The sequence below is a fragment of the Magnolia sinica genome, chromosome 17 (assembly GCF_029962835.1).
Source record: "Magnolia sinica isolate HGM2019 chromosome 17, MsV1, whole genome shotgun sequence".
Lineage (NCBI taxonomy): Eukaryota > Viridiplantae > Streptophyta > Magnoliopsida > Magnoliales > Magnoliaceae > Magnolia > Magnolia sinica.
The window spans coordinates 8,557,448-8,581,395 of NC_080589.1; the positions used below are offsets into that span (position 1 = coordinate 8,557,448).

The 23,948-nt window shown below is 39.9% G+C and overlaps 1 protein-coding gene across 3 annotated transcripts; it reads left to right on the plus strand.

Moving 5' to 3' along the window:
• Positions 1-299: 299 nt before the first annotated feature.
• Positions 300-23,623, plus strand: LOC131231221 (probable ethylene response sensor 1). 3 transcript variants are annotated; one of them, XM_058227340.1, is made up of 8 exons: positions 300-461; positions 12,467-13,413; positions 16,153-16,220; positions 19,675-19,711; positions 20,248-20,616; positions 21,025-21,291; positions 21,879-22,006; positions 23,043-23,623. In XM_058227340.1, exons 2-8 carry the CDS (start codon positions 12,508-12,510, stop codon positions 23,275-23,277), a joined length of 2,010 nt encoding a protein of 669 aa, XP_058083323.1. In that variant the 5' UTR covers positions 300-461; positions 12,467-12,507; the 3' UTR covers positions 23,278-23,623. The 3 variants fall into 3 exon arrangements, with proteins under 3 accessions (XP_058083323.1, XP_058083326.1, XP_058083325.1); XM_058227342.1 differs by lacking the exon at positions 300-461 and adding an exon at positions 580-599; XM_058227343.1 differs by lacking the exons at positions 16,153-16,220; positions 19,675-19,711 and having other exon boundaries at positions 301-461.
• Positions 23,624-23,948: the final 325 nt, after the last annotated feature.

Here is a 23,948-nt window from a genome sequence, read left to right on the forward strand (position 1 = left end):
TCAAATGGACCACACCACAGATGACTCTTGCATTTAATGCAACTGACACCTGATGCTTTGTGCATTTTAATGTAACCAAGCTTATTACTTTGTGTCGTCCACTTGAGCGTTGGATATGCCTCATTTTTGTATTTGTATTTTAAAATAATCTGAGAAAAGGGATTGACGGTTTGGATGTACAAGTACATCACGGTGGGCCCTCCCACAGAACTGCCCGTTCGGAGCTCGGGATGGGCGGGGGTAGTACGCAGTCCGCGTCCGTCGCGACAGTGGAAACACGAATTCCACGTCCCGATGCATCCGAACCTCCACTTTTTATTTTGAGGCGCGAAAGCGTCTGGAAGCAGAAGAATCTCTTCTTCTACTTCTTTTTCCATGGCACGGACTGATTTGTCCAGCATTTTCTCAGCGGGCTGCTGAAATTCCTCTGAAATATTTTCCATATCGACCTCTATAATTAGGTAATTTTCATTTCAAGCCCTCGCCTCTTTTTCTTTCTTCCTGCTGTTGGCTTTGAAAGCTCTCATTGCATCCTTTCATGGTAGAAATTTCACATTTCTTCAAGGAAATTCCTTCACTTCAGCTTTCTCTTTTCTTTTGTAAGATCATTATCTTCTGCCTTTAGATTGTTCACTGCTATGCTTTTGCATCTGATTTCTCATTTGAATTCTACACATACTCTCTCTCTCTCTCTCTCTCTCTCTCTCTCTCTCTCTCGCACTCTCTAATTCTGGGTTAGGGTTTTAGAAGGGTTTTGTTTTTCTTTTGCAGTTTATCAGATATTTCTGCGAGCAAGATTGGGTTTAGGGTTTTAGCGAAACTTGCTTTGATAACAGTTGTTGGGAAATTTTCGGCATCTTGGCATTGATCTTCTGTGGAAAATTTGATAGCTAATGTGTGAGGGCATTTTGGGAATGGATGGTGCAAATTGGATTGCAGTTTGTTTTGTTCCACTTCTTCATATGTGGAAACTTTGATATCTAATGGGCAGGGGCATTTAGGGAATAAATTGTGAAGATTTGATTTCCAAATTTGCTAATCTGCTATGATACCAGTTGTTGGAAAGATTTCTATGCTCGGAGAGCAATCTTCCATGGAAAATTTTTTATCTGATGGGTGGGGGCATTTTGGGATCAAATGGTGCAAATTAGGTTGCATTCCATCATCTTGTTTGGTTGAACATGTAGTCTGTCTCTCTGTTTTAAAAAATAATAATTTTTTTCCTGGTTCTATCTTTCACTTTAGCTGCCACAAAATTTCTCTAGAATCCTCTGTTGGCTTTACTGATCAAAGTAAACGGGCGATTGCCTCTCTAACTTTTATGGGAATATCTGATTTATTGATTTGGCTGGACGGTTGTTTTCTTTCTCGCTCATTGAGAAAATTTCGATTGTCTAATCAACAATAAAATCTTTACCTGAGCAACCTCGAAACTACCAAGACTTTGCATATATCTTGAACTGACCTAGATAAAAATCTTATAACTAGCTTGTGGATTTTATTTTAGTGCTAAAAGATGCTCTGCTAAGAAGCTGTTGGCATTAGTTCTTTTCGAAATTCAAGTCTTGTCAAAATCTGTAAATTGTTGGCGAAATTATAACAGTCAGATGTGGTTTCATTTGGTGGGAGGGGATCCAATGCCTCCGGAACCATCAGAGGTACCGTGCCTCCATGTCATTTCCACATACATGGCATGCATGAATGAGATTGGTTTGGTTCATTCAGTAGGTCCAGTATTGAATGGGCTATAAATCACATGGTTTCGAGTTCGGACAATCCTAACCCTTTAATTGGTAAGGAGTCTAGGGACAAATAGAGGTTAGAAGACAAAAATCAGCAATTGCTCACATTTAGTGGGAAAGTTCATTTATTTGATGGTTAGGATAGTCTGAATGTCCAATTTTTCCGTTTGTGGCCTTTCACTAGTTGAGCCTGTGCGGTACTTGGTTTGGATCATCATACACATGCACGTGTATGGTACAAAATATGGAGGCATGTAAATGGTGTGCCTCCAAAGGCATGGGATCATTCCCTTATTCTCCAGCACACATCTTATTCATTCTTTGAATAAATTTCTTTGGTATATGTTGTGCGGGATGCCTTGGATTCTGCTAATCTGAGAGTGTAGAGAAGGCCACTTTCGGTTCGATCAGTATCTCATTGTTCCAACCGAATTAGTGGGTGAATCTCAGTTTGCATGCTGTGGAGATTTGTACGTTTTCAATTCAACCGATAAGCGTGAGTCGGTTTGTTTCGAACTGATCGAAGGTCCCATTCGGTTTGACCGACGGGTTACGTAGATTAATGCAAATCAGGTTATTTAAATTTGTTTTCGATTAGGGCTTGAATAATACAAGTATTTTCTCTCTAAGGACAAGGGTTTTGTGAAGTGAGAGGGTTTTAGACACTTGTAAGGGCTTGGGAAGGGATTTTCTTAAGGGGCTGGGGTTTTCCTAGGTGCATATTGCAAGAGGAGATCGGGTGATCCTGTAATCGAAAAAGGTGAGTGGTGTAAACTCTAAGGCTTTTGATTATATAGTGGATTTTTGTCGCTTTGTGCCATGGTTTTTTCTTGAAAGGGTTTTTCCACGTTAAATATCTTGTGTTTTGTGTGATTGCTATATTGGTTATTGTTTATTCGATTGTTATATCTTCGTTGAACGTGCTTCCGCAAAGTGCACAGATTAATTGTGGTATTAGATCTGAATTTCTATTACTTAGGGTTGATTCGGGTTTGTTATGGCTCGGGATTACATCATAGTGGTGTGAGATAAGGGTCGAAACTCTAACAAAGTGATATCAAAGCGTTAGGTTTAAAGATGTTCGGGAATTCAACGAAGATGTCAAGGTTCGATATACAAAAATTTAACGGGAAGAACAATTTTAGTTTGTAGTAACGGAAGGTTAATGATTTTCTAGTATCACAAGGGTTCAGCAAGGTGTTGTTGGAAACTAAACTGGAGAAGATGTCGGATGATGATTGGAGCAAACTCAGGGAAAAGACTATGAGCACCACCCGTTTATGTCGATCGGATGAAGTCATGTACAACTTTCTGGATGAGGAGTCTTCTCTGTAGATGCGGAAGAAACTAGAAGATCTATACATGGTGAAGTCCCTTACTAATAAATTGTTTGTGTAGAAACAACTTTTCAAGTTATTGATGAAGGAAGGATTCGATCTCCTGGAGTATATAAACTCATTTACGAATGTATGTAGAAAGTTGTTAAGGCTCAGAGTGATGATCGAGGATGAAGACAAAGTGGTGCTAATTCTAGCATCGCTTCTCACATCATATGACTATTTCGTCACTACTCTGTTGTATGAAAAGAATACAATGAAGTTGGAAGAAATCACCGTGACTCTTCGTTTCAACGAGATGATGAAGAAGTCAAGCGATGAGGATTCATGCGGAAGGGTTAGTTGTGAAAGGGGGTTAGGGACGTGGGAGATCCGTGGAGCGATATCGGTCTGACAGGAAGAAAAAGTCTAGATCAAAACCAAAGGCTAAGGACACATGCTTCTATTGTGGCATAAATGAGCACTTCAAGAGAGATTTGCTAGAAACAGATTTACAAAGCAAGGATAAAAGGAACACATGTGAATTGGCTAGCGTAGTAGAAGAGAGCTTAGAAAGAGACCTCTTCTCGGTCTCTTCAAGTACGAGTCATCTCTCAGATACATGAATACTAGATTTAAGATGTTTGCATCACATGTGCCCGGATAGGACTTGGTTCGATTCCTAGTAGTCCTCTAATGGTGGAAATGTTCTGATGGGAAATGCCACATCATGCAATGCCATCAGAATAGGGACCATCAAGGTAAGGATGTTCGATGGAGTCATATGGACTCTAGGTAATGTTAGGTATGTCCCGGATCTAAAGAAAAATTTGATATCCTTGAGGGTTTTATATATGAACGGGTGTATGTTCATCACATCTAGCAGTGTTATCAACATCACCAGAGGTGCAATGGTATTAACGATGGGACATAAGACAAGAAATCTGTGCAAGTTGGTTAGGAGCACGGTTATAGGTGAGGCAACTACCACCTCACACGTAGAATCCGGCACAGATGACACTAATCCGTGGCATATGCTGTATGCGGATAAGGCATATGAACGAGAGAGGCATGATGAAACTCCTTAAATGGAAACTGTTAAAGGGAGTTAAGGCATGCGAGGTGGATTTTTGTGAGCATTGCATCTACGGGAAGCAGTGTATGGTAAGGTTCAAGACTGCTACACATACTAGTAGGGGGGTGCTCGATTATATTCATTCTGATGTATGGAGGCCAGTGACAGTAGGGCTGTACACGACCCGAGTTAGTTCGGTTAGCTCGCTCGACTCGACTCGAAAAAGCTCGATTTTACTTGGTTCGAAATTGAGTTCAAGCCGAGTCAAGCTGATTTTTTGAGCTCGAAAAAATTTCAAACCGATCGAACCCAACTCCAATCGAACTCGGTTCGAACCAGTTCGGTGACTCGGTTACTTTGATATTGATGTTGCTTACCAAGTGTTTGACAAATGACTCAACGAAGTGTCGGCTGGTGGCAAGGAAGGTATGTATATGAAACAAATACCCGTTTTTCTTGATTTTGATGTTGCCTACAAGGCGTTTGATGAAATACCTGTAAAACCGCTGTCGTTGTTTTACATACAGTGAGAATTTGAAGGTGCAGTCCATGTGTTTGTGAAAATGCTGCACTGGCTAACTCGGCTCGATCTTGGCTTGAACTAGCCCGAGTTGCTGACCGAACCGAACCGAACCAAGCTGAGTTTGAGCTGGGGTCAGCTAGTGGCCGAGCCGAGCCGAGTCGAGTCGAGCTGTGCCAAGCTTAACTCGGTTCAACTCGTGTACACCTCTAAGTGACAGTACCATTTAAGGGAGGAGCACAATACTTCGTGCTCTTCATAGACGATTACTCAAGGAAGGTCCAAGTCTACTTCTTAAAGCACAGGCCTGAGGTGTTTGCTAAGTTCAAGGAATGGAAGGTGAAAGTAGAGCTGCAAACCAGGGGACATGTTAAGAGTCTCAAGTCAGATAACGGTACAGAGTGTAGAGAGACGAAATTCATGAAATTCTGCAAGGAACAGGGCATCACAAGGCACTTATTAACTCCAGAGACCTCACAACATAACGCGGTGGCAGAGAGGATGAATAAAACTATATTAGAGAAGGCGATAATTATGTGGTTGCATGCGAGGCTGTCTAAAAGCTTCTGGTCAGAAGTGGGTTAACATGACATGATATATTGTAAATTAGTCACCATCTATAACTCTAGAGTTGCAGAGGAAGTCTAGATAAGCAAGGACGTCGATTACTCATGGATAATGATCTTTGGGTGTTTAGCATGTCCACGTGCAGAGTGGACAAAGGATGAAGTTGGATCTCAAATCTAGAAAGTGCATCTTTATTGGATATGAGAGATGTGTTAATGGTTACAAGCTTTGGGGTTCAGTTTCATAGAAGGTAGTCATTAACATAGATGTCATCTTTGATGGAGCATTAATGTTGAAGGCCAACAAGGACGTTGCAAAGAAGTCAGAAAAACATGGTGAGGTCGGGAAATTTTCAATGCGGGTGGAGCTAGTTGAGCCGATTACTGAAGGTGAAATTCAGCAGGAGCAAGAAACGCAAGAAACTGACCGAAACAATTAGTAGGATACCTAGGATAGTATAGCCAGGAATAGGGAGAAAAGAACTATTAGAGCTCTGGTTCGATATGGGTTCGAGGGTATGATTTCTTTTGCATTGTTCACAGGAAGTGGAGATCCCTCCACCTTTCAAGAGGCAAAATCTAAAAAGGATGACAACAAGTGGTTGTCGGCCATGGCGGAAGAGATGTAATTTATATTTAGGAATCAAACATGGGAGTTGGTGGAACATTTAAAATATTAAAGGGCTATAGGGTGTAAGTGAGTATTCAGGAAGAAGGAAGCATTAACAGAAAAGGAGGGTGGAAAATTCAAGGCACGACTTGTAGCAAAGGGGTAGTCGTAGAGGGAATGAGTAGATTACAATGAAGTTTGCTTTCCAGTTGAGAAACATGCATTAATTAGGGTGCTACTGGCTATGGTAGCGGAATTCAATTTGAAATTGGAGAAACTTGATGTGAAGACAACATTTCTTCATGGGAACTTGGATGAAGTCATTTACAAGAGACAACCTGAAGAATTCAAGGAGCTTGGTAAGGAAGGCCACATGTGTAGGCTGAAGAAGTCATTGTATGTGCTGAAGCAGTCTCTGAGCCAGTGGTTTAAGCGGTTTAATTCCTACATGGTGGAGATTGGGTATATCAGATGTGAGTACAATTGCTGCATGTATTACAGGGTGCTGGGGGACAGGGGTCCGACATTCTACTAATGCTTTATGTTGATGATATGCTAATTGCTGTAAAGGACAAGAAGGAGATACTCTTGCGTAAGTCTTTGTTAAGCAAAGAGTTTGACATGAAGGATGTAGGTGCTGCGAAGAAGATCCTAGGCATGGAGATTCACAGAGACAGAGAGTCTGGGAAGTTGTAGCTGCTTCAAAGGGGATGTGCAAAAGGTGTTATAAAGTACTAAGCCAACTAGCACTTCTCTATTATGTCACTTTAAGTTGTTAGCCAAGTCGTGTCCAAGTACAGAAGAGGAGATTTCAGATATGTTATGGGTGCCGTATGTGAGTGCAGTGGGGAGTCTCATGTATGTAATGTTTTGCATGAGTCCGGATATCTCATAGGCAATTCGTGTGGTTAGTAGATATATGGCGAATCCAGGATAGGAGCATTGGAATGCTGTTAAGTGGATTCTAAGGTATCTCAGGGGCATAGTCGACACTGGGATCATGTTTGGGGGAAGCTCCAAGTTGAGTTGTAAGCTATGTGGATTCAGATTATGCAGGTGATCTGGACAACAGGGGGTCCATTACAGGATATGTTTTCACATTAGCAGGTGGACCGATATGTTGGAGATCTGCACTACAGTTTATGATAGCGTTGTCTATAATTGAGGCGGAATATATGGTTGTGACAGAGGCGTTAAAAGAGGCATTATGGTTGAAAGGTTTGATAGGAGAACTCAGGTTGAAGTAGGAGGTGATTCAGTTGCATTGCGATAGTCAGAGTGTTATCTATCTAGCAATAAATCATGTACATCACGTGAGAACCAAGCACATTGACATGAGGTTCCACAAGATACGAGAACTCATTACTTGAGGAGAGATTCTGTTTTAGAAGATTCACACGGACGAGAATGCCGTGGACATGTTGACGAAGTCGGTGACTATAGAAAAGTTCAAGCATTGCTTGGGCTTGATCAATCTCTTCAACTATTGATGAGATTAGGCACCCTTGCACATGGGTGCGAATGAAGCTGGTGGAGAATGCAGGAAGCGTTCTATGCTCAAGATGAAAGTTGCACGAGAGATCTTTAGGGTGACTTGGTAGAATACAAGTCAATGTGGAGATTGTTGTACAGGATGCCTTGGATTATGCCAATATGAGTGTAGAGAAGGCCACTTTCGGATTGGCCAGTATCCCATCGGTCTAACCGAATTAGTGGGTGAATCTTAGTTTGCACGCTATGAAGATTTGCATGTTTTCAGTTCAACCGATATGTGTAAGTTGATTTGTTTTGTTCCTACTGAAGGTCTCATTCAATCTGACTGACGGGTTACGTAGATTAGTGCAAATCGGGCTATTTAAGTCCGTTTTCGATTAGGGCTTGAATAATAAGAGTGTTTTCTCTTTATGGGCAAGGGTTTTGCAAGGTGAGAGGGTTTTAAACACTTGTAAGGGCTTGAGAAGGGATTTTCTCAAGGGGCTAGGGTTTTCCTAGGTGTGCATTGCAAGGGGAGATCAGATGATCCTGTAATCGAAGAAGGTGAGTGGTGTAAACTCTAAGACTTTTGATTATAATGGATTTTCTCAAGAGGCTAGGGTTTTCCTAGGTTTGCATCGTAAGGGGAGATCGGGTGATCCTGTAATCGGAGAAGGTGAGTGGTGTAAACTCTAAGGCTTTTGATTATAGTGGATTTCTATCGCTTTGTGCTATGAAGTTTTGTGTTTTGTGTAATTGCTTTATCGTTATTGTTTATTTGATTGTTCTATCTTCGTTGAACATGCTTCTGAAAAACACACAAATTGACGAAAGTATCATATCTGGATTTTTAATAACTAGGGTTGATTCGAGTTTGTCGTGGCTAAGGGTTACATCATTGTGGTGATAAGAGTTGGAACTCCAACAGTATATCACTTATATGATTTCTGTAGAGACACATTGGGGCTAGGATCTAGTATTAGGATTTTGGGTTGAAAAGATGGAAAAATTGGTCAATGGGCAACAAGTCGCATTCAATAGATGGACACGTTCAATTGGTGAGCGGTGAATCAAAATCGTTTCAGAGAGGGAAGGGGATTTGAAGAGCGAGCGACATTCGATATATAGATAGGCGTGATGATTAACATCTCAAGCGAGTGGCGTTCGAAGTAGAGAGATGAGATGAGCAACCGATTCGATACGGGAGGACAAAAAGATCCACAGGCACAATATCTCAACCTTGGAGTAAAGATGCGTTCAGGGTGACGGCCAAGAGTTTCTGATTTAGGGTGAGAAGGGAGGATAGGGTTTCTCAGTTAGGCAACAAAGCTTAACTTCGAAGTAGGGAAAGAGGGGTGTCTAACAAAGAGGGTTATGGGGATAGGGTTGGGGTTAAGAGTAGGATGGAAGAGGGAGTCATTGGTAAGGGAGAATGCGAGGAGGGATTTGCTTACATAAAGGAAGAACAAATCTGTGTTGTTCGGTGAAGCACAATCACAAAATACCTTTGGGATAGAGAACTCAAAACCCAAAAGTTTGTCAAGTAAGAAAAAATCTCAATAAACTTTCACCTGAATTGCCAGCCATGCACACCAAATGCGAGAATCTCTCCACCAATGTTTATGAAAATGGGATTTTCTAAGTAACCTATTTAGCTGCTACTTCCCAAAAAATCCACAAGGCAATCCTCTAACTAAACAAGAAAGATAGAAGTTAGAACTGCTAAAAAATTGTTCTGTTTTAGAAATTCCAACTTGGATTTTTCTCCGACATGTCAAATTGTCAATATAGCAATTGAAATCCTATCTAAACTTCTGTGGCATTTTTAGAAGCTTTGCTACCTAGGTATGCTATGGGTGTCGGATACTACATAGCTATTGCTACTTGGACATGCCAACCTCTTTAGAGGAAGCGATATGGGTACTTAGACACAACTCACAAAATCCAGCAAAGATTTGTGGACTCATACCTGCTAACCTACGATCTATATTTTAGAAACTTCAGCTCGTAATTCCATCCAATTGTCATCCTACCATGTGTGCTTAGATCCAATCTAAAATTTGGTAGCCTTCTTAGAAGCTATATTACACACTTATGGGTATGGTTGTTGGGTACGTCATGGGGTTGGGTAGTTGGACACACGAACCTCTTAAAGAGGGCACGTGTGTAAGTTGAACTATTCATTATTTTCTCCTAGGTAATTTATTAAATGAACTATAACAGATGAATATGAAAATATATACATATTTTAGATACAGTTTGATAGGCCAGTGGAGGTTAAAGGGGTCAGCAGAAGGTGGGACACTGTAGCATCCACTGTCTGCCAAAAAAATTAGAATGTCATAATATTGAGCTCCAACGTAAGTATGTAAATACTTGTGATATTTTGCCTTTTTAGTCTCTTTTGCTGACACTGATGTTTAGTGCTTTGTCTCCTGCCCTGATAAAAATGTAAAGGCGAAAACCTTTTAAAGTATCATGGTTTCTCCCTAACAAAATACACCCAAAAGTGTCTCCTAATGATGAACTAAATTATCTGTTGAGAAGAAGTTAGTGTTTGTGAGTTTTTATGATACTGGTTAATACTATTTAGTTCCATAGACCCTTTTGAGACCAGCTGTTTCAACTTGTTTCAACAAACAGAATAACCAAGATACATTACAGCAAGCCTTCAAAAAAAAAAGAAAGAAAGAAAAAAGATACATGATAGTAAGTCTTTAATACATTTACATGCTGTAATCATATATTTCACAAGTTTGTTTCTTGCTCGTGGAGCACTCAATTTCGTCCATCAAGCTATCCACTGCTAGATTTTCATGTTCACAGAAAGAGTCATTAATTTTATTTTTTATTTTTTTCTTGAGAGGTAACGAAATTTCATTAAAATAAAGAGAAGAAACAGAAAACGGGAGGACCAGTCTGCTGAGATAGCGAACTGAACACCCACAAGAAAGGGAAAAAACAGCAAAAAAAGAAACATCCTGCAAGACGCAGCAAAATTACACCCCAAAAGGGTGATCAGAAGAGAGAGGAAGCCCACTAAGATTGAGCATGTTGCAGTCCCATTCAATGACAAACTGCTGAAATCTCTTAATCACGCAAACCCCATGATTGGAAACATCTCTGAAGCAGCGACTGTTTCTCTCTTCCCAGATCGCCCACCAAGCAGCCAATAGGGCCATTCTCCAAACCGAAGATCTAACTTTGCCTAGGGAGACTCCATGCCAAGCTGCAAGAACGCGATCCGTGGAGCTAGGAAAGGTCCATGAGATGGCAAAGGAAAACAGAATGGTAGACCAAACTTGCTGGAAAAATGGGCAGTGAATGAAGAGATCGTCCGTCGATTCTTCGTTTGCCATGCAGCAGACACATATATTGGTGATGAGCATGCCCATTTTCCTCAGATTGTCGATTGTAAGAACTTTCTTCTTGCCAACCAGCCACCTGAAAACAGCGATCTTTGGAGGCACCTTATATTTCCAATCTTTCACTGTAAGCACCTCCTCAGATTTCTCTATCTTCCTACTAAGGCAGCGATAGAGAGGATTAACTGAGAACAGGCCCTTTTTGTCTAAACTCCAGACGATCCTATCTTGTTGCCGAGGATCTGGGTGACACGTGCCGATCTGCTCGAGAAGGGCCACATATTCTCCGACTTCCCACTCATATAGGTTCCTTCTACAGGGCGAGAACCAGACAACTGCATTACCGTGAATGGAGTAACAGTCAGCCACTGTTAAGAGGGGGTTCGGAGCCAGCCGATGGATGGCTGGAAAGTCCTCTTTTAAAGCATTGGAACCCACCTATATATCCTCCCAAAACCATATTTTGTCCCCTTTTCCAATAGAGTACCCAATGTGGCTTTGCATTTCCTTCTGAGTAGATAATACACGTCACCATAGAGCAGACGCACTATAGGAAGAAGATCTTTTGGTCCACCAACCTTCTGTCGATCGCCCATATTTACATTTAATCAACGTATTCCAGAGAACCCCATTTTCGGATCCAAGTCTCCACCACCACTTGCCGAGGAGGGCCCGATTCATAGTTTTGAGGTCTCTAACGCCTACACCCCCTTCTTAAAATTGTTGACAAACCTCTTTCCAGCCCACCAGATGAAATTTCTTCCCGTCCTCCCGCCCATGCCAAAGAAAATCACATCTAAGTCTTTCGAGGGTGGATATGATCTTCGTCGGACATTTGAATAGGGACATAAAATATAGGGGGAGATTTGAGAGTGCTGCTTTGATCAAGGTGAGCCGACCCCCTAAAGAAAGATACTTGCATTTCCACCTAGCAAGATAGGTTTCAAACCGATCGATAACTTTATCCCATAGAGCCATCGGGGGCTTGCCAATACATAGAGGGAGCCCGACAAACGAGGTAGGAAGGGAGCCCGACGCACAACCAAAAAAATCAGCAAACTGGATGGTTTCGGCCGCACTAATATTAACTCTAAGCATCGTCGATTTACGCAGGTTAACTGTAAGGCCCAACACCGCTTCAAAGCAACGGACGGAGGTGCGAAGATTGCTAACTTTATCCAAGTCAGCTTCACTAAACAGGAGAGTGTCATCTGCGTACTGGATGTGGGAAATGGGATGATCCATGCCTTTGATTTGAAAGCCTCCAATAATACCTTTAGCCTGCCCTTTTCTCAACATGCAAGAGAAGGCCTCTACGACAATGAGAAATAAGAATGGGGATAGCGGATCTCCCTGCCACAAGCCTCTAGAACTCTTAAAAAATCCTTTAGGGGAACCGTTGATGAGGATAAAAAAAAACGCGGACCCTATGCACGCCTTAATCCAAGCTAACCATTTGAGACCAAACCCCATCCTCTTTAGCATGTAAAAGAGGAAATTCCAATTTACGTGATCATAGGCCTTCTCAAGATTGAGTTTACATAAAATTCCTTTAGAACCAGACTTGTGGCTAGAAAGAGGCATTAAATTGTGTTTAGAGTTCATTGAGTTGTCATTTTACTAAATCTTCAGTTATTAAAAGAATGGTGTTGCATCTCCTTCGCAACCTCGCCAAATCAAGTTGAATTAATTCCATGCGAAGTGGAGAATTCTGTTATGTCTATGTTTATGATGCAGTTGTTCAACTCCATGAAAGTATGCTCCCCTTTATTCTCATTGCTGTTATCCCGTATTAACAGGAATGTAGAAGCAAGAAAGTGGTTGCTGTGGTTGTGGGAAGATGGAGGCTTGCGACTGCATTGAACCACAATGGTCTGCTGATGAGCTTTTGGTGAAATATCAGTATCTGTCGGACTTCTTTATTGCCCTTGCTTATTTCTCCATTCCTATTGAGCTTGTTTATTTTGTAAAGAAATCTGCATTCTTCCCATACAGATGGGTGCTAATGCAGTTTGGGGCATTTATTGTTCTATGTGGGGCTACCCACCTCATAAACTTATGGACTTTCACCATGCACTCCAAAACTGTTGCAGTGGTAATGACCATTGCAAAAGCCTCCACTGCTGTTGTGTCATGTGCAACAGCTCTGATGCTCGTTCACATTATACCTGATTTGTTAAGTGTGAAGACACGGGAGCTGTTTTTGAAGAATAAGGCTGAAGATCTGGATAGGGAGATGGGCCTCATACGTACGAAAGAAGAAACTGGCAGGCATGTCAGAATGCTGACCCATGAAATTAGAAGTACACTTGACAGACATACTATATTGAAGACTACTCTTGTTGAGCTGGGTAGGACTTTGGCCTTGGAGGAGTGTGCTCTGTGGATGCCATCGCGGACTGGTTTAAACCTTCAGCTTTCCCATACCCTACGCCACCAGATACCAGTTGGATCTACCGTGCCTATTCAACTTCCTGTTGTCAATCAAGTATTTAGTAGCAATCGTGCAATGAGAATTTCGCACACATGTCCATTGGCAAGGATTCGACCTCTTACAGGAAGATATGTACCACCGGAGGTTGTTGCTGTGCGAATACCACTTTTACATCTTTCAAATTTCCAAGCTAATGACTGGCCTGAGCTCTCTGCCAAAGGCTATGCAATCATGGTTTTGATGCTCCCGTCAGATAGTGCACGGAAATGGCACCGACATGAATTTGAACTTGTTGAAGTGGTTGCAGATCAGGTCATGAGCTCTTTATCTTTCTTCACAGCCACCTTCCTACTTTTTAATATATTGTTAACATACAAGCTGACTGTTATGTTTTTTTCCTTGGCTTTGGTTTTTTGCTTAATGATATAGACGTGGTTCCTTTTTTATGTGCCATGCTAAAACTTATGAACTTGCATGACAAGCAAGTAGTGTTTGAAATATCGGTATACATTACATATCGCACCCTTGGGATTTGGATACGTATCGGTTATTGTATTGGATATATTGGTTGTATCGCGTAATGTATCGCTGTTGTTGGAAACATGGGGAAACATGGGGAAACATTGGGAAATTGGTCGAATTTTTCAATGAAACTTATAGTGATTGTTAAAAAAAACCATCAATACACACTTATAAATCAAAACATTACAAAAAACAAGTGTACATAATAGGTTTTCTTTGTATGGGGTCTTAATCTATGCACCATCTAACTGAATTGATGCAAGTATATTCAAAGTCTATTCATAAAATTTATAAATGTAAGAAGATGTGTGGAAACACAAGCAAAAAAAGAATCACTAGATTAGGTTACATACATGTTTGATTTTATGTTTGGACAGATTGCAACCGATTTGTGAGAAATTGGAAATTTTTATTTTTTATTTTTCAAATTTCTGCAACTCGACCTATCTCCTCAAAATCTCGAAATCGAAGCTCCAAATCCATGATTTTTCATGCAAATGGATTTATAACAATTTGGCACTGATTTAGCATGATTTACAGAAAAAAGGATCGAAATTGAAAATGTTCACCGGATCGAACATGTGGGATAGTGTTTCGTATCACATAGGTGGGATACAAGATATATCATGGGATATATCGGCCGATATTGTCGATACTTAAAACACTGCAAGCAAGTACACAGAGTGCTTGTTTAGTGTCTTTGCCATTTTGTGAAACATCACTTAGCAAGGCATGATATGTTATGTTATGTTATGTTATGTTTTTTTTTTTTTTGAATTTATGTGCCAATATTGCATCAATTTTACTCACGCTTTTACATTGTCTCATCTGCATATGAAAAGCATGATTTTCCTTTTACTATCTATTGCCAGGTGCATTATAATCATGTTAAATTGCAAACCTTCTTGCAGATTTTCCTCCCTTTGATACCGTGATTGATAGTGTTACAAAATTACACACACACACACACACACACACACACACACACACACACACACATGTAGAGGAATGTTCACATGCGCGCCAGTTCTCATGAGAACTCGTGAGAACTTTTTCAGAACTCATCACACATGATGTGGGCCCAAAATCTGAACCGTCCATGTAATGCAGCACCCATGAAACCCCCGGGTCCCGACTTTTACCCTTATCCAAAACTTTGATAGGCCATGGAAAAGGATAGAGACATGATGCAGCACCCATGAAACCCCCGGGGCCCGACTTTTACCCTTATCCAAAACTTTAATGGGCCATGGCAAAAGAGAGAGACAAATAAAGGGCGGAAACTTTCCTTTTTCCATGTCCCACCAAAGTTTTGGATTAGAGTGATAGTCGGGCCCTAGAGGTTTCGTGGGTTGCTGCATCACATGGACGGTTCAGATTTTGGGCCCCACATCACGTGTGATGAGTTCTGAAAAAGTTCTCACGAGTTCTCATGAGAACTACGATTTCCATCACACACATGCACGTTCAAGTTTGTCTGGGAGATCTCTATCACTTTAGGCGATGTGGCACAAATCCTAGCTTACCTGCGGATGGGGATCTGTTTGTTGGCGTTTAATATATGTTGTTGTTGCATTGGAAATGACTAGTTCTTAGCAGTCAAATTGTAAAAAAGACTAGCTTTCTGCTGGTATTGTAATATGTTTTTCTGGAAAGGGTGGTAGGGTACACTACTCAGGTTGACTGCCGATGTAACCGGCGACAGGTTGATTGAAGAAAGAGCAAATTACATCACATATATAACTCAATAAATTCCTTATGATGAAAATAAATTTCTCTTGAAGGGATTTTCACCTGATTTCAGTGAGGGTAGTGACTGCGAGTATTAGCAATAGTCTTCTCTCTCAAAAGAATGAAATACAAATTGAATTCTGATAAGCTCCTATGGCTAAAGAATGTACCATAACATTTGCCTCTCTACCAAAGCAAACAAAATGTTTAGCTTAGATGTGAGGTAATGGATCTCATCAAACACGAAAGAGGATTCCATGGTTTGTCTTTGCTATTTTGGGCCCGAGGGATGGCATTCATGGAGTCTCCTCCGGCAATGATTTTAGTAACTGCCATTTTTCTCCAACAGGTACAATTTTTGTTCTAGGGCAGTACATAAATGGCTGGAGTAGGTGATGGCTTGGTGTTTATGGAGTTGGAGGTTCCTTTGTAATAATCTGGGGTGTCAAGGATGTCAAATAGCAGGGATTGTTAGTCAGACGATGCTGTCTATTTCAGAAATGTGGAGTGCTTTAGGGCCTGTTTGGTTTTCCAATTACAAGGGTAAATGGCTGTAGATGGGTGATGATTATTTACTCTTGTAATTGTGTAGTGACATCACTTATTTTACTGCAATGATGATTGTACTACATTGTTTGTTTCACCCAGAAATCACTGTAGAATGGTAGTTTTATAATGTGATTACTATAATTTATTTTACTTTGCAAGTGTATTTGACTATGGATTTATGAGCCATAATTCCTGCTTTGCAAACACTTGGAAATGATAATAATGGCTCATTTGCTTTGCATTTCATAGGAAATTGGAAAACCAAACAGGCCCTTAATGAAGTTCCAGGGAAGCAGCAACAATTCGACAAGCATCTGGTATTACATGACAAGTTAATGCATATTTGATATTTTGATGAAATGGTAAATAGGGAATGATAATGGAAGATTGAAGTTGATTGAAGAAAAACAACTAAGGCTTGACATGACATGCTAGGAATAAACGGCTCATGAGAGCATCCTTCAAAAAAAAAAGGGAGGAGCAAAGAAAGAAAGTGCTCATGAGAGTTGACCCTGTTTGGTGTTTATTGATTTGGTGAACAAATGGTGATTAACGAACAAGCTATCACTAGGATGGTGATGCGGGTCGGTAATGATAGGTTTTCATACATCTAGATGGTTCGGGATCAATGTTTGAAGTATCGGTATCTCTACAAGTTTCACTGGCCAGGGATACGGAAAGAATGTCGATATTGCTGATAATATTGTTGATAACGAAAATGCAGGCAAACATGGGAAAATTGTGGAATTTTTCACCGAAATTTTAGGAGATGCTAAAATGCACATATATGATATTTAGGAATAAAAAAATTGCAAAAAGAATGCATACATAATAAGTTTCCATTTAATGGGGGCCTAGAAGCATGAGCTATTGTAAAAAATCATTCCAACCATCCCATCAATCCCATCTTATTCATTCAACCATCCAACCTTCCTTCCAAACATACATCAACATCTCAGAATATCGACAACAGACGATAAATGACCGTGAAGTGAAGCGAATTTGATGAGGACATCGTGCACACGCACGCCCGCACACCACCACCCCTACGCACGTACATACGCAGAAGGAGGACCCCACCATCGATCTGGCTCGATGACGACGTCCAGGGAGGGCCTCCTAGCTAGAAGACAAGTTTTGGTTCATAAAAGTGGCCCGATAGTCAAGAAAAGCCCACCATGAGATCTCATGATCGTGGCCCACTCGTCGGATTGGTTTTATATTTTAAGTTTTGCTTATTGTTATTATTTAGAACATCGTGAACGCTTTAGATTTTCTTGTTTGGTTTTTATTTTAGTTTACTTCATCGCTAAGTAATAGGTGTCGCACATGGTGCGAGTTTTTGGTATAGGGTTCTCCCTATAAATAGGCACCCTTTGTAGTTCTTTTCATTCATTGAAGTTAATAAAAAAATTCCTCGCTTTATTTTTCTGCTCTCTTCGAGAGTTGTGGAAGAATTCAAAAGTGGGTGTGAAGCCCTCCCTTTTCGAAGGGCAAACCCTCCCTGTGCGAAGCCACATCGATCCCAATTCACCCCCATCTTCCATCATCTTTTTTTCCATCTTCCCCACCATCCGTACTTCGAATTTGTCCTTTTGTTGCATCAGATTTCTTCATTTTCAGATTTCAGCCCTCAGGCGAGCTGAAACTTCGGCGGAGCACTACGCACAAACCGTACATCGGATCGAGCTGAAATTTGGAGGTTTTGGAGTCCATCCTGGCTGACCCGGGCCAAGGTGGCCTTTTTCTGAATAGTGGGCCCCACACACGTGCGGCCGGGATCACACACACGTCCATCGGACCATTGTTGCTGTCCACACGCGGGATCATCTTTTGGTTCAGGTTTTTATCTTCTTTTATCCTCTCATAGCCGTTTTTTCATGAATCCTAACCCTATATTACATGATCCCTAATTGATTTGCCCTTTTTATCACCTTAGGGTTCCTTGAATTGAAATTAGGAATCCCTTGGATTAGGGACTGATTTTTATGCATGAGTAGTTGATTTTATTTCCCTTTGATATTGTTTGGTTTATAATTTTATTGGTCCAGTCCTACTGTGTCGGCTTGGACCCGCATAGATTCCCCTTTAATTGAATGTTTGGATTTTCATGTGGGATGTGGAATTTGTGTGATTGTTTCGGAATTGGTGTGATCTAAGCCTGCAATCTTGCATATCAAATTTAATTTTCCATGTCCTGCATCACAACCATCACCGAAATCAAGCCCAGGCAGTGTCCAAAAATGTCCAATTTGAGCGCTGAGTGAAGTGTATCACTACAAGTTTTGCTGGACGGGGATACAGAAATAATATTGATATCGCTGATAACCAGAAATGCAGGAAAACAATAGAATTTTTAGTGATACTTCAGGAGATACTAAAATACACATATTTTCATATTTATGAATAAAAAATTTGCAAAAAGAATGAATACACAATAAGTTTCCATTTAATGGGGGCTTAAAAGCATGTGTCGTCGTAAGAAACAGTTTAACCATCCAATCATCCATGCAACCTTCCATTCAAACATCTATCGATATTGCAGAATATTGATAACTCACGATATTTTGCCAAGAAATCATTGACAATTGGAAATAAATCGAAAGATCGCGGTCTTAATATTGCCCATGTTGTGATAATGAAAATATTGAGATATTATCAATATCAGGCATTAGCAACGAAAATTGAAAATTGCATACAACAATGTGCTCATAAAAAATTTTTGAAATATATATTTTTTCTAATAAACGAACTTTTCGTTATATCTCTACGTTGACAATATTATTGAAATATCGCTGATACACTTGTGATACAAACGTCACTTAGAATTTACATAGGAAAAAATATTGGCGATATCAATACATTGACAATACAAGCGACGCCTGAAATTTACATAATTGAAAATATTGATGATATCAATATGTTGGCGATACTTAGTGATACATTGCTGATGCCTGGAATTTCTAATACTACCGGTGTTATCGGTATCGCTACCAGTGTTATCGGTATCGCCAAGTTGGAGATAATGATAATATCAGAAATATTTCGATAATTAAAACAATGGCGATAACAATAATATCACAATATTATCGATATTATCATCAACAATTTAAATATTGTATACAACCATGCACTCATAAAAAAATTGAAATGGAAAATTTTTAATAAACAAATTTTGGTGATTTTGATACATTGGTCGAAATATTGCTGATACCCTGGCGATACAAGCGATACCTGGAATTTACAGAGTCGAAAATATTGGTGATGCATTAGTGATGTCGATACATTGGTGATACAAGCGACACCTCGAATTTACACAGTTGAAAATAATGGCGATACTTAGTGATACATTGCCAATACCTGGAATTTCTGTATGATAAGTGAAAAAGCAGTAGGAACTAGAATGAACAACACAATGGCAATAAATGCAAGAATATTGACTCCATAATCTCATCTTACCCTACTAGCGTAATGCTCACTGACTTCGTCTTGAATTAGATTGGGTAGGTTGATGGGGAATCAAATTAGGAGTTGTGGAAAGGATTGAAGATACTTTGTATCTAGATGTATCCAGATTCATGAGAGTCTTTGAGTGCTCAAGGACATTCAATCGTTATTTGATACTATCAGTGTTATCAGTATCGTTGAGCTAGAGATATGGATAATATCGGGGATATTGCGATAATATTGGAGATACTCTAAACAATGTTCAAGATAGAACATGGTTGTCACATTAGTCATTTGGTTTGGTTTGGTTGTTTCTAAACGCAGGTTGCCTGAAGGGGGTTCAATTAGTGCCATCGATTTGGTAAGTTTCCAGATTCATTTAGTTAAATTCGTGCAATTCCACCTAGTCACTCTCGTCTTTAGTTATAGAATGACAACTAAATAGTCTATAATTTTCACATAACTCTGTGTGTTTTTGTGTGTGTGTGTGTGTGTGTGTGTGTGTGTGTGTGTGTATATATATATATATATATATATATATATATATATTCTCCTAGAAAATGACAATCTGTTAGGTAATCTACTTTACATCTGATGAATTACTTTTTAGTTGAAAGATGTTGTTATTATAAATTGTAGGAGACGTGCAGCCAAAATGTCTCTTGTTGTGAACTTTTAAGGTGTTTTTTTTTTTTTAAATTTTTAAATTTATTTTTAATTTTTTTGTTGAAGTGTACTTTAAGGTGGTTTTTCATTGTTAAAGTCTTAAGTTCATGCTACTGTAATAGATCAGGGAAACTTCCATGGTGGATTTATTGAAATATTATTTTTTAATATTGTTTAGAGAAGTTTGACAAGAGCATCTCCTTCCTTCTCACACCTTTTCCTTTGGTTCAGGTAGCTGTTGCTCTTTCACATGCTTCAATCTTGGAAGAGTCTATGCATGCACGTGATCAGCTCATGGAGCAGAATGTTGCCCTCGATTTAGCTCGACGAGAGGCAGAAATGGCCATCTGTGCTCGCAACGATTTCCTAGCTGTTATGAACCATGAAATGCAGACTCCAATGCATGCAATTATTGCCTTGTCCTCCCTACTTCTAGAAACTGAACTCAATCCAGAACAACGCGTGATGGTAGAAACTGTGTTGAAGAGTAGCAACCTTCTTGCAACACTCATTAAGGATGTCTTAGATCTTTCAAGGCTTGAAGATGGAAGCCTTGAACTAGATATCGGAAATTTCAATCTTCATGCAGTTTTCAGAGAGGTAAATTATTGGGAGGAATTGTCAGGTCCCGAGCCAGCAAATGTATAGTTTGCTGAGTAGCAGTATTCTGTGCATGTGGGGCCCATGTTTTGGTGATCAGATAATTGATCTGATGGCCTCGATGTGGTTGGTGGATCCACAAAAAATCTCTCTGATGGGTATGACTTTTGATCACTGACCTATATTCCATCGTGGACCATTGCTGATTTTTTCCCCTTAACCAGACATTTGAGGGAGTTGGGATATTCCATTGTGGGAGAATCAAGTCAACAGTCTGGACCACCGAACCATAGGCCCACATCTAAACAGTCCTTTGCCTCAGAAAACTATACCTTTACCGACCTCATCCTTTTCTTCTGAGGTTGATTATTGATCAAGGGTTTCTACCTTGTTTTCTGATGTTCTTAGGTCATTAATTTGATCAAGCCAATTGCATACGTGAAGAAGCTGTCAGTGAAATTGATGTTGGCACCGGATGTACCAGTGTTTGCTGTTGGCGATGAAAAATGCCTCATGCAGACTATTTTACATATTACTGGAAATGCCGTGAAGTTTACTAGAGAGGGTTATGTTTCGGTCACTGGTTGTGTTGCGAAGCCAGAATCATTGAGAGACATGCGAGCTCCTGAATTCTATCCAGTGTCAAGTGATGACCACTTTTACTTGCGAGTGCAGGTTGTTGACAGCCTAAATTTCCATTGTGTGTGTGTGTGTGTGTGTGTGTGTGTGTGCGCGTGTGTAGGCAATCTGCATTCATTGTTTGTTGTGATCTGGCTCAGCTATCGTTGTGTGTCAATTAATATGGTATGGTCGATATATTCTGTGGTTTTCCACTGTTTTTTAAATGGTTGCAAATCATTCATTTTACATGTGGCGTGAATTTATGCCAATCTAGACTTTCCAAATTGTGGACCTTTTTGTGCATTGAGCATATCTGAAACCACACTTGAGGGACAATCTGAACTGTCATCGAAAGCCATCAAATATGCAATTAAAAAAGAAAATGGTATTCTTTCAAATTCAACAGCCCGATCAGATGGTTAAGATTGTCTGATCAATTTTTTTTTTTATAGCTATGCTCCATGCGTGATAGGGCACATAACTTGGAGGCTCTGGATGTGCATACATGGATGCTGCGTGTATGGTAGATGAGTCACCACCATTTAGGAAATGGTAAAGAAAGCACAGCAGTCCATCCCGTGATATGGATAGAGTCTCATATTAGAACCATTTGACTGAGGTGCTGATGCCTCTTGGTGCAGGTTAAAGATTCTGGTTGTGGAATTAGTCCCCAAGATATTCCACATCTTTTTACCAAATTCACACAATCCCAGAAGGGATCAAGTATAAGTAAAGATGGCACGGGACTTGGGCTTGCCATTTGTAAAAGGTATAACCTTTTGTTAAAACATATTGTTTGTTGCAGTATTCTCTCCCTCTTTGTTGCTAGAATACACAAATACTCCCTATGTTTTCTTGGTACTGCAATTGACATGAGACTCGTATTGCTACCAGATACTGAGTAGATTAGTGTGGGACATGATTGTTCCAAACTCATAAAGTTATTCTCGTGTAATCAATGTGTTAGAAGGGATGCACATACATGTATCATGGATTTTGAGAAATGCATAATTTTGTCTGCTCTTCCCATATCTGTATGTGGGTTACTAACCACACTTCCTGTAGCTGTCTGTTTCTGGGTACCATCACTTTGTTTTATTTTGTTCAGTTGAACACGGGAATGCTGTTTTCCCTTCTTTTTCAAGAACTTGGCTACCATTAACTATTGGTGTTGTGCCTGTTTAGGATTTTGCGTGCATAGGTTATAGTTACTGTCTCACCTATGAACATTGTGAAAATTATTCTCCTGATGATTGAGGATATATGTGATGGCTATTCTCCCCAGACTGTGTTTCGTGGCTAAAAAACTAAGCCTTCTGGTCATCAGGTGAGCTACATGTAGGAAAAGGATGGATGGTTTGAAAAGATTGACGAACAGATGGCATCCATTTTGCATGTTTGGTCCACTTGATGACTGCACTGGCCTGATTTCTGGGCGTGGGCACATGCACAATGGGGCCTACCATTGCATGGCCTGGACTCGCACACATGCTATGTTGGCAAGCGTGTGGGGAGTGAGTAGCCGATTGGCCATAGCAAGGTTCTGCATCAAGAACTTAGTACCACTTATCATTATTTTGTCCTGGTTTTGGATGCTTTTTTGCATGATAACTAAAGTTTATGAAGCAAAAAGAAAGCTAATGCATCAAAGCAGAGGCAATGACGAGCTAATTTTGAGTGAATTTCTTGTCAATCCCTATTTGGCAAGAGAATCAGCACTTTATCATTACGTCATTCCTGTTTTGGAATATGTCATATACTTATGCTTATAGATACCATCTAATATTTGAAAATGGTGTGTTCAGGTATGTAAATCTCATGGGAGGTTACATGTGGCTTGAAAGTGAGGGCTTGGGCAAGGGTTGCACAGCTACCTTTGTTGTGAAGCTCGGGTTTGGCAACAATTCAAATGAATCTGCACTAGAGATGCCAAGGGCTAAGACAGATCTCAGTGCGGCAGATCTTTCTGGACTTAACACACTTTTCAAAGACGATAACAGGGTAATGCCTTCAAAACCTCGATACCAGAGAAGTCTTTAGATGCCATGTTGTATATGTAGCATTGAAACATAGGCAAAAGTTTGAAAATACTGAACCTGCTTTGATGGGGTTCAAGGCTATTATAAAAGCTATCAAATCGTGTCATCCACACCTGTCCTGTAATGGGGTGTGAGCACAAAGAGTCAGATTAGATTTAACTTGTCAAATGGAATTTTGTGTGTTGTATATGAAATGCCTCTGGTTTTGCAATGAGCTGATGAATTAGGAACTAAAGTTTGAAAAGAAAAAAAAAAGTGAATGTATGGTATGTTCGCAACATGTTTGATAGTTAATACAGTATGTATTTGAACTCATCAGAGATAATTATGTTGGAAATGTTGTTTCCCATTGGTTTTCTAATGTAGAAATTGTGTTTTCTTTTGATTTTTCAAGTAACAGGATTTCAAACCTCCAACTGGAAACTAAAGATAATGAAATTAAAACAAAGATTAAGGAAATAAAGGACTGATGATATGGCTCAGATTGCAATGAGTTAAGACCATCTTGTTGCATGTGTACAATATGCTAGACTATTATGATCGGACATGTATGTGTAATGGTCTGAATGAATACAGTTTATTAATCTCGACAGTCAATTTTATTAATAAAAGGATAAACTATTACAATATCTGTAGTGACAATTGATATTGGATAAAAAATACATTTGATCA